The sequence below is a fragment of the Poecile atricapillus genome, chromosome 3 (assembly GCF_030490865.1).
Source record: "Poecile atricapillus isolate bPoeAtr1 chromosome 3, bPoeAtr1.hap1, whole genome shotgun sequence".
In the NCBI taxonomy this organism is placed as follows: domain Eukaryota; kingdom Metazoa; phylum Chordata; class Aves; order Passeriformes; family Paridae; genus Poecile; species Poecile atricapillus.
This window is the reverse complement of record NC_081251.1, coordinates 45388883-45400738: the sequence shown is the minus strand read 5'-3', so window position 1 is coordinate 45400738 and position 11856 is coordinate 45388883. Positions and strand designations below refer to the sequence as shown.

Sequence of the window (11856 nt, the reverse complement as noted above, 5' to 3'; positions counted from 1 at the left end):
CCCATCCCTGGCAGTGTTCCCAGACAGGCTGGATAAGGCCTTAAGTAACCTGGTCTAGTGGGAGGTGTCCCTGCCCGTGGCAGGGGAGGTTGGGATTAGATGATCTTAAAGGTCCATTCCAACCCTTAACAGTCTATTACTAAGTAACAGTGGGTCTGTCTATCCAGAACACATATCTAAAAATAGCGTGAATAAGTGACAAGTTTATAAAATCTGGATTTATTACTTTTTATTACAAGATAAATTCTTCACAAATGACAGATAGATTTGACAGTGTTCAGTCTGTAATATATTAGATTCAAAATGACATATTTTAAAAAATATTTTCTGTATACAAGGAAAATCCCAACAGAATTTACAAAGCCACTGTATTTCACATCTAGAGGATCTGAGATTGTTATAAATCTTATAGGAAATTTGTTATTACAAGTAAAATAAAAACTACACAAATGGTTTACAATTTTAATCTCAAATCTCTTTTTTTTTCTTTAAATAAATTCTTAAAATAGATGCATTATTTAAAACAAAATCACTACCACAAGGCACGTGGTGTTCAGTGGGTGACATTAATTCTGTAACCCAAACAAGAAGACTAACCCACTCTGAGTAGCTAAATTAATTTTTTGCAGTATTTACATACTTTACTGAAGTATTTTCATCCCGGAGTCTCAGCAAGCATTTTAGAATATTAATGAGAGAAGCCTGGCAGCATGCCAGAGTTCACAAGTAAGAAAGTAACATCATCCCCATTTTTTCAACAGGGAAACTGAGGCACCAGGTGTATTCAGGCAATTGCAGAAAGAAAAATCCTAATCTTAATTCTGTTAGCTGCATCTTGACGGAGAGACTGTTCTTCCTCCTTCTTACATGGCTGGTGATCGTGCTGGGCATTGTTTGAAACTTGGTCAGTTGCTTTTTTTCATGCTTAGATTGCTGCAAAATAGGTGCCATCTATCGTGGTGTCATCACAAACACCTTTACTAAAAGAAAAGCCATTAATGGTTTTCCTCTTCAGACTGAAAACCAGCAACAGCAAAAAGTGCATCTTCAATCCCTCTAAAGCCTCTGGAAGGCTGTCTTGTTCTACCCAAAATACTGCAATTGTTCCCTCAATCAGCACAGAAACAAATATTGAAAATGGTAACTCTGAAAGACAGATTTTCCCTATTTATTATTAAAAAAAAAAAAAGTTAAATTTTTGGGTATTGTGAATGTTCTTTGGTCAATTAAGTATTTGAAAGAAGTTAGTTGTGAGATTCTCAACCAGGATGTGAACTTTAGAAAACATGAAGTGTTTCACATGGTCCATAATCCCCAGGATTTTACTTCCTATCACAGCAAAATATTATACCACATCAATAAAGGTTACTTGACCTTTAAAAATAACTTGTCAATAATGTTTGCTAAACGACTAAAGGAAATAAAAACTTGATGCAGATCTGAGATGACATGAATTCACAAATTAAGAAAACCCTAAAAAGCCAGGACTTAAACTCTGGGTAGAAGCATCCAGCACAAGCATCCAGCATCCAGCAATTTTTAAGGCTATTATGGAGCGTGCATAATTCAGTCATAGGCATCTCACTCTTTACGTTTTGGCAAATAAAACATCTTCATGTGGGAATAAAGTCATGGGCTGTTGTTGTCTCACAGCAGCAGGAGCAGGCCAGGCAGCAGAGGACAGGACAGCTGGGAGCACAAGTGGCCCAGCATCCTGGGGCACAACACAACCACTCTTGTCCATGGTGTCCAGTGAGATTCTGGCTGGCACCAGTTTCCTGGAAGGTGTTTGACCCCAGAAGCAGCACCCCCAACTCAGCACTGGAAAAAGGCTTTATACATGCTACAGCATTGTAAAATAAGGAAATAGGGCCTCACTTTCTTCAGGGAGGTACATAAATGTGCTGCTTCTGTGGCTACTGAGGCACCCTCTGCCCTGGTATCTGGGCTGGCTGAGAAACTGGTCCAATAAATTTCTCCCTGAGGACCTGACCCAAAAGTGGCAAACCTCCCTCTGCAGCACAATCACAAATACAGCACAGTGATTTAGGCAACTTTTCCTGTTTTCAGCCTCAAAACACTTCTGGAATCTTCCCCATTTATTTTCCTTGATTAGTGCTGGTATCTACCAGGGACTCCCAACAGACAAATTCCATGCTGGCCAAGGAAAGACAAGCACTATGGTTTTATTTAGCAATGTGTTCTGGAAGCAATGCTGGCTCTGGAAGCTTTTGGGAACTTCCCTCCTGTGTTTTCACAGATCTCATCTATATCCTTAGAGGCTTTCAATGGTACATCAGTCCCACTGGCACTTCCAAAGACCTGGGGTATCTGAATTGGGGTTTGTGCATTCAGACTTCAGAAAAGCCTCTAACACCAATGGCAAAGCAGCAGCAGTTTGAACACAAACAGGGACCCTGTGGTTAAAGGAGCTTCATCATCACCCACATGGTAGAGAAACCCCTCACTTCCCTGGCCTGTCCCTGTAGGAATGAAGAACCTGCCAGGACCTCCTCTCCCCCATGTCCCACACATGTAATCTGTGTTTTGCAGGATTACACACCTGTACCACCTGACAGAGAAGGACATACAGGCTAAACATATAAAGAGTTTTTAAAAGAATGTAAATATATATCTTTATGCAAAGTGCCTTAGGCTATCTACCACCATCTCCCATTTTTGGACAATACATTCTGGTTCAAGGCAGGAAGCACTTGAATGCTACTCAAAAGAAGTCAAGGCTGAAGCTTCAGCAGAGTTATCAGCACAGTCCCAGGCTGATAGGTATAGAGTGCCACATATAAATACAGAAACACACACAAATGATATATATTAGTTTTATCTAGATTTATATATATATGTATAAATTAAATATCCATATGTGTTTGTATATACAGACACACATGCATGAATGTCAATAGTCCCTAGGTTGAGAAACCTAATCCGAATCTCTGAAAACAGACATCAATTATTTGGATATTCTCCAGTAGAAGCAATTGATTGGAGTTTTCATAAATATGCATTAAAATTCTCCATGGTAGTCACCCTTGTGGGAATAATATTATAGCTCCATGAGCTGCAAACTATAAATATAGGCTTTAAAAATTCTGTGAAGAGCAGGTATAACCAGTGTAAGTAACTTCCAGGACAAACAGAAGGGATCAGAACAGAAAACCAGACTTGAGCACGTGGCTCCCTAACAAAAGTAAGAGCACGGGACCTCTCCAGCCCTCCCTTCTGCCCAGAAGGCCCTTTTAGAAGCTTTGTGTAATTGTGATGGGAGACAATTTGGTAACAGACAGAAAAAGATCATACTGCAAAATCCAAGACAACCTCTCAAAGTTGGGCACAGTGTGTTATATATCTCCTCCCTCGGAAATGAGGGCAGTCTTCAGTCCATCTACATGTTTTTTTCCTACTCCAAGTTTCTAAATATGCTCTTAGGATTGCTTTATAAAAATACATGATAAGCCAATACACACAATACCATGTTTTGTTTCAGTTAAGATTAAAATCAAGAATGACGCCACTGCATCTTTTAACTAAAGTAGAGTTTAACTCAACTACAAAGATGAGGATGGGTGATGTGTCTTGAGGTATCAATTACTATCCTATCTTTTCCATAAAACACATTCCTATGGTAACAGGATGAACTGCCTGAGTAATACTGAGTACTGCCCCAGATCAGGGCAGGTGTGTTAACAGCAGTGGAAGGTTTGGTGTAGAAGCCTAAGAAAATTCAGGGTAGAGACATCATTGGTGTAAAGGCAGTGTATTCAGGCTTGTAAGAACCACTAAATTTAGGAAGAATATGAACTTGCACTTATTTGTTACAGCATAGCCTGTCTTATCAAGGTTTCTTTTCCCATCCATTACTTAGATCTTAATCCTGTGCAGCTTCAAGTACCTTAAAGCTCCTCCTCAGGGTTCTCTCTTGGTTAAAACCATTAGCTTTCAATGCACCAGACTGAGCAACAGTCTGATTAAAAAAAACTCCTAGAGCCTGAATGTCAACACATAGCTAGAATCAGAGAAAAATTTAAAAAAAGCAAAACAGAACACACTACAGAAGAATTCCAAGAGTCTGACATGGACAATATCAGGAGTTTCTTAAAGAAAGCATTTGATTTTTCTTTTGTGCAAGCAGCATTGTACCTGACAGAAGAAGTGTATAAACAATGAAATGCTGACTTCATGTGACATCATAAAACACCTCTGCATAGCCCATCAACGTTTTCTGTACACCAATCCTCCAGAAAAATTCTAAACCCATTAAATTTCCTGAACCTCAAAGTTATATTTTAGAGAATCATTAATGTTGGGAAAAAACTCCAAGATTGAGTCCAACTTTTGTCCAAACATCACCCTATCAAATAAACCACAGCACTAAGTGCCATGTCCAGCAATTTCTTTAGCACTTCCAGGGATGGTGACTCCACCACCTCCCTGGGCAGCCTGTTCCAATACTGGACAACACTTTCAATGAAGAAATTCTTCCTCATGTCCAACCTGAATCTCCCCTGGAGCAGCTTGAGGCTGTGTCCTCTCATCCTGTCATGGGGTCCCTGGAAGAAGAGTCCAACCCTCACCTCATTACAGCCTCAATTCAGGGAGTTGAAGAGAGCAGTAAGGACCCCCCGAGCCTCCTTTCTCCAGGCTAAACACCCCCAGCTCCCTCAGCCACTCCTCAAAAGATTTGTTCACCAGAACCTTCACCAGCTTCATTGTCCTTCTCTGGACTCATTCCAGCCCCTCAAAGTCCTTCTTGTAGTGTAGGGCCCGGACTGAACACAGGATTCGAGGCATGGCCTCACCAGTGCAGGTACTGGGGGACAATCCCTGCCCTGGTGCTGATACAGGCCAGGATGCCATTGGCCTTCTTGGCCACCTGGGCACAGCTGGCTCATGTTCTGTTGACCAGCACCTCCAGGTCCTTTTCCCCTGAGCAGCTTTCCAGCCACTCTGCTGCAGCCTGTAGGGCTGCCTGGGGTTATTGTGACCCAAGTACAGGACCTGGCATTTGGCGTTGTAGAACCTCACACAATTGGCCTCAGCCCATTGATCCAGCCTGTCCAGATCCCTCTGCAGAGCCTTCCCACCCTCCTGCAGATCAACACTCCCACCCAACTCGGCGTCATCTGTGAACTTACTGAATGTGCACTTTGATCTCCTTGTCCATACCATGGATAAAGATATTGAAGAGGGCTGGCCCCAGTACATTGAGCCCTAGGGAACCCCACTGGTGACCAGCCACCAGCTAGATGCAATTCCATTCACCACCACCATATGGACCCGGACATCCAGACAGGTAAGAACAAATGAAGGCAAAATTTCACATATCCACACACTGGTGGTACAGAAAATTAACTGATGAGACCTCATGTCTTAAGCTCAAAAAACTATTAATGAAAGAAAACATGGTCCAGATGATAAAGTGCAATTATTATTCAAGTTGTGCTAAAAAGCTTTCCAGTTCTTTTCCGAAGCTTTTCCAATTTTTCTTCTGGGTGATTTCATGCTGTAATTGTACTTCTTGGTGATTTCATTCAACTTTTCATTATGTTTTTTTGCTTCTGTCCCCATCATTCCAGTACTGTTCAGTTTGCATTTCTGTGAGCCGTGAAAGAGTACGCTGAAAGGCAAAGACTTCCTCTTCTCCTGTAAACATGGAGAGTCCTTTGGCAGAATCCTACATCAGTACACAAAAACAGCATCACACACCTGTGAGACTCATGGCTGTACTGAAGTGCATACTGATAACTCCTAAAGCTCAGTGCTTTACAGGCTTTGACAAAACAAGTCAGCAGCATGGCACCAAAAAACTAAAACTAATGCCCAAAAATTAAAGAAAAGCACCTATTTCAGCTATATTCCCCTGAAGGGAAAATACAGCAAATATATTTGCTATATTCCTCTAAAGGAATATAGGAAAAGGAATAATTTGGTTTTAAAACAACACAGTAACAGGTTAACCATCTATTTTCCGTTTTTTATTGACTAATTGTATATTAATTTAAACAAATTATTTTAAAAGTCATTAGCAATAACTGAGCTACAGGGAAAAAGAAAAACAGAATAAGCAACATGCAAAGTAGTACTGTTTGTGAGGACTTGTAAGGCTGTTCTGTAGTCTAGGAAGAGGTAGAACAAACCATCTTTTATTTCTGTATTTTAAATGTAGGTGCTAAACTTAAATCAGCATTTTCATATGACTGAACAGATACAATGATTAATATTCAAAATTACCCTAAAACTTACATAAAATGGTTCTACATATAGTGCCATTTTCTTTGACTATGAATAAGTAGCACAACATGTAATTATCAGAGTAACATGGACACTGCAAAAAAGGCAGCAAATCATTAGTTAAATGTTTTCTTGATTCCCCCTCCTAAAATGCTGCTGCAATTATGACACTAAACCAAATTTTGTTACAAAAGGGAGATGATATTAAAATCATATACCTGGCTCAAGTCCAAATCATCCATCAACACTCTGTTGTCCTGCAGTTCACCGCTGCCATGTTCCACCAGGAACAAGCTTTGGAGAGGAGCTGCCGCAGAACAGATAATGCGCACCTGAAACGAGGAGAACAGGCAACATCATCACTTGGGCTTTACAGGATCAAACACATGACCTATGCACAGCAAACTTCAACTTAAAACGTCAGTGATTTTACCCCAGTGTTCTTCCTTTCTCTTATTAGCGCTGCTGTTATAAATTTACCTTAGTCAGATGGACTATTATCCTTACAGGGTCTTTTTCTTAGTAACAACTTATGTAACTTCTACTCAGAGAACAGAACTGTGCTATCAAATGCTCAGAATATCTGCTACAGGCAGTGAGTTCACCAAAATGTCTAATTTCTAAAATAACAGCTGTATAGTAAGCAATGCTTACTTTTCACCCTGAGAGTCCTCTTAATGGGTAGATGCACTACACTATTTAAAGAATACTTAAATTCCAAATATCCCAGAAGGCTGAGTGAAGCCTTTCTTGCCTTCATCTGTGCTACTCCAGTAAGTTATTTGCTAGTAAAAATAAAGATGCTGTTTTCATGTCTGCTGGCAGGAGATACACTGTGCGGTGAGAGATACGGCTGCAATGAAGACAGACTGAAATCATACTACAGAAGGAGAGTCTTGTTGAGACCATGCAGGCAAGATGTTTGCATTGTGGACAGACATCCACAAATATGCTCAGGTGTTTTTCCCAACTACTTTTGATGGGAGTTTAACACTTGTGTTTTTCCTATGGAGGAAGTAATAGAAAGTGACTGCTTACAATTCTTAATGATGGCACAAACACAGAGCAGATCATCCTCCTATTTCTAACACATTAGTTTAATATTAGCATATTAATGTTAGCATATATTTGTCTTAGCAAATGTCCACTTCCAAACCATAAAGCATAAAGAATCTGGCTAATTTGAATTACACTGATTTGAATATGGCTGATTTGAATGCAACTACTCATATAGTGAGTTACTTCAATACCTCACTGAGTTGGGGCCTTTCTGATCAACAACCCATGCCAGAACATTCTTGAAAAGAACCAACCTCAACTGACACTTCCCAACTGCATAAATGTTTAAGTGTGTGCAAATATAATCACATATAAGATAGTGTTTCAAACCTTGCATCACTTTAAAAAACAATCACCTTAGACAGGAACTTCACTTTTAGTTATGCTGATTTTGCTTCCATGCTTGAAATCTCTGCAAATCCACATGAAGTGCTGCATTTATCATTATTATTCCATGAGCAATTCTGCAATCTAATGTAAAGCCTACAGTGACTGTTTTCTTTAAACTTTATGATGCAATTGTGCTATTAACTCCTCCTTCCTGATCAAAAAAGCACTGATTCCTGACCAACTGCCCCTACAGATTAAAATCTAAAAATCTCCATTTCACTCCAGCACAGTTGGCAGCACAGTCTTTCATTATTGAAATAATGACATGGCTTCTGTTGTTTTACTGGGTTAGGAAAGAACATCCCCATTCAAGAAAGGCAATTGAGCTCAGGCTTATATTTATGCTTATACTTAATACTCACAGAAACAAAAAAACCCATCTGTTTATTTGCCTTTATTGCAATGGGACCATTTTTTAATTTTTTTTTTTTTTTTTTGTGAAGCTGGAATGATGCTTCTTTGTAGTATTAGTTCATTCTGCTTGTATTTTCAAAACCCTTACTGCAGAAAGCCTTATTTCAAACCAATAGCAACAGTCAGTTTTAGGACTCCCAATATTGTTCCTATGCATATAGGAAAGGCTTGGTTCTCACCTTATGCTCATAAAAGGTATCAATAAGAGTAATGAAACGACGAGTTTGTGTCCTTTGTGCTATCGTAAGAAGTGGTATGTCACGAACAAACACTGTGTCAAAATGCTTTGATATTTCCAAATAGTCGCTGGCTCCAAGAGGCTGAAACAAAACAAACCATAAGCAATGGAAACCCATGATAGAATGACACATAAACACTGTATCTTGACATACTACAGTAACAGAAGAGAGCTGTAAAGTCCTGATCATATTATTATTTTTATTCCTTTGTATTTCGCTTGAGGAATGCTCGATTGCCCTTAGGGACATAGGTACATGTGGGTACCTATACTGTTAACTTTACATGAACAGTGAGAGTTAAAATGTGGCTCTTCTGCACCCAGGCATTATGATCTCTCTCTGATAACCTCAAATAAAATAATCACCATAAACCCATAATCCATATAAGACATGTGATTTCAACCTAAAGCATAAATAATTTGAATAGCTATTACGATGCTTTCCAGCAGCAAGATTTTTAAATGCCAATTCATAGGCTAGTAATTAAATCCTAAGTAGACCTGCATTTAAATCACCCAGGACTAACCCAGACTGAATATGTTACGTTTTAAGTATGGAAAACAAGAGGAAACAGACAAAAAATACAGTTTTGCAGCAATTCCTTTGTTCATGGTTTCTCCTGTAATGATGAAATAAAAATCTTCACAAACTTATTAGTGTCACTTTCTGTATCTAAACCATCAACAGAAAATATACACAAATAGTAGTAGCTCATTCAAGTACATTCCACTAAAATTACTTTTTCATTACAAGGAAGGTATTTTTTCCTGCAAGATCTATCCTATCAGTACCACAGGCAGTATTTTATCATGAGCTATCGAAATTTGTACTCCTGTACTTGTTCCATCAGTTTACTTGTGCAAATACTTCAGAATCTTGTCTGCAGCTACTGCAGAGAACAAGTTCAGCAGCACTTTGTGTGGTCACAACTCCCTTCCCAGTTAATGATATGTACCATGTGCTGAACAAAGCATAACACTGTTATAAAGCACTGCAATACTGCTATTATCTTAAAACCTAAATACAAAATTTGTAATACAAATTAAATTATTTTAAAAAATTTGTAAATACAAAATATTTTCTCTAACTGAAATTGCGAGACTAATTTGTTGTAAGCCACACATAACTTAACTAGAACCCTTCTGCAAGAAGTTATTTTAAACAGTTATTAATAGCTGCCCATAAAGAGGACTTTGGGGTTTTTTAGATGCTAGAATAAAAAAACTTGTAGAAATGGTCTCTACATAAGCATAGGAGAGAGAAGCCCTGATGGCATTCCAACTATTCTTCTGAAAATTAATGGGAATAAGCTAACCTTCTAGGTGGGTATTAGAGCCTGTCACTCTCCATCAGCTCTCCCACTTGCAGTCTCATGAATCACCCTGCTTTCCCATTCCCATGCACACAACTTCCCTGCAGCATCTATGGCAAAGAATTACTACAAAAACTTTCAATTCTTTGGAGCAGTGTTAAAGAGTAGTACATGCTATATTCTCCCCTTAGAATTATATTTAATGCTTATTTTCTTCCTCCATTTCAGTCTCCTAGTTACTACTATGGACTTAGTCCATTGGGCTACCAGCAAAGGTTCATGCAACACCTCTGTAAAAAACCAAACTCCTATCTGGATAAACCAGAGTAGCTGAACTCAAGATGTTTTGATGAAATAAAACAGGAAAAGGTTCAAGAAAGCAAAAGGAACTGATGGCTGGAAACAACACCAAGCTAACCCACTGGACACCTTGCCACCCGATACAAGTGATCTGGACTGCCAGAGTATCAAGTACAAAGGAAAACAATGGGAGCACTAAAAGCAACACAACCAGAATGCTGCTGGAGATTTTAAGATTAGTGATAAGCAAATAGTTTAGGTAAGGGTAATTTTATTCCATACTTAGGACTGGAGTACTGTTAAACACAGAGATCAAGTGTGCTTGTGTGATGAGTACCTGCGAGGGAGAACAGTGATGATCTCATTGTACATGAGAAAGGTGAGAATTTCTCATGTCTCCTCTTAGATAAGAAATTACAGACATCACTGCTATGCTGATTCATTCTTTTATCACATGAAGAGCCCAAGCAGTCTTCTGCCAAAACCCAAAACCCTGAGGAATTATTCTGCCCTACCCCAGTGTGACACACTTTCTCACACAAACCATACCAATAAACCCTCCTCTTCTCAAAGGATCAGGTATTAAAAGCTGATTCCTAAAATAAATAAAGACATAACTAAAAGTTAAAGTATCCAAACTTTCGCAAAGTATGCAAACTGAAGTGCCCAACTAATGAGCTATATAGCTAAGAACTCGGTGAATACCTTGTTTGGTGGATATCCAAACAGGAGAATAAAAAACCTGGGTAGTCAGAAGGAAGAAACAGGTGGAAGATAAAAGTAAGTCTAATGCATTTCAAATGTGAAGAATGGAAGATGTAATACTTATACTGCTTTTCATACACACATAAAACCATGGTTCATAGAAGGTTACAATATGCATCTTTATCAGTCAAACAGGAATTCAATCTACTTCAGCAGTGCAACAAGCAAGCAATTCAAGAATTCCTCTAATTAAGTGCATAAAAGGCAGATAATTTCAAGCTTTAACAAGAACTTCTGAAACATCTACACCAACACCAAGTGATAATATTCTGTTAATGTTGGCAGAAACATACCTTTGGATAGTCCAAAACCTTACACTAAGAAAGATCTGAGTCTAGCAGCATATGAGCACTTTGAGTATATTTAGTAACTCCCTGACAAGATTCAAATCTAGTGAGACATAACTGAAATGCCAAGTCAGCCATTCTGCTGTTACATATGGTTCAGTCAATAGGAGCTGTAGTCCCTTACATAGAGGAGTTCTCAAAACTCCCTGCTTTTGGAGCTTAGAGATGAAAGACAAAGTTTTTAATCTTGTTTCTAACATGACTTACTCTCATCTTGGGAAGTCCTCTAATTTCCTTCTGTCTTACTCAGTATAAAAAGTGGGACCACCAGCAAACTTGCAAATGCTCTGGTGACAGATTAAAGCCCCTTTTTGTATGCCTCTGACCTTGCTATTGGCCCACTTTCCATGTTCCCCGTAATTGCTTCAGAGCTGGTCTAACCCACCAGCTAACTCAAAATGCTCCAAATGCAAGACACCATGCAGGGGCACCCTGACAACTTCTCAACTCACATTCTCACTGTCCTGCTGCCCCCCAAACCTGGCATGAGGCTGGCACAAGCACCCACGTACCACCTCTGCCACATAGAAACAGAGATGGGGAAATGAGTTTAAGGCCAGATTGCTAGAGGCTCTGCCTGTACAGTCCATACACAGAAATTCCACTGAGGAGCAGATTTCTGCTGTTCCAGCAGCCCACAGCCCTCTCCTCAGCCTCACAGCACTGCCTTACTGCCTTCAGGCCCTTTTCCCCTCACCTTGCAGTGAGCACTGGCTGTTTCCCAACTGCCAGCAACACCAGCTCAGACTAGGTAACAAGACTAGAGGCACATGACTTTAGACAC

General features: G+C 39.4%; 1 protein-coding gene across 2 annotated transcripts in view; it reads right to left on the bottom strand.

The window, feature by feature from the left end:
* Positions 1–214: 214 nt before the first annotated feature.
* Positions 215–11856, bottom strand: part of AFG1L (AFG1 like ATPase) — a 66323-nt gene continuing 54681 nt past the window's right edge. Inside the window, exons 11-13 of one of the 2 annotated variants that reach the window (XM_058835559.1) lie at positions 8289–8429; positions 6465–6578; positions 215–5689 (exon numbers count right to left, since the gene is read on the bottom strand). In XM_058835559.1, coding sequence (XP_058691542.1) covers positions 5558–5689; positions 6465–6578; positions 8289–8429 — 387 coding nt within the window. In that variant the 3' untranslated portion in view covers positions 215–5557. The remainder of the gene's footprint in view (positions 5690–6464; positions 6579–8288; positions 8430–11856) is intronic. The other variant, XM_058835560.1, reaches the window with a different exon arrangement.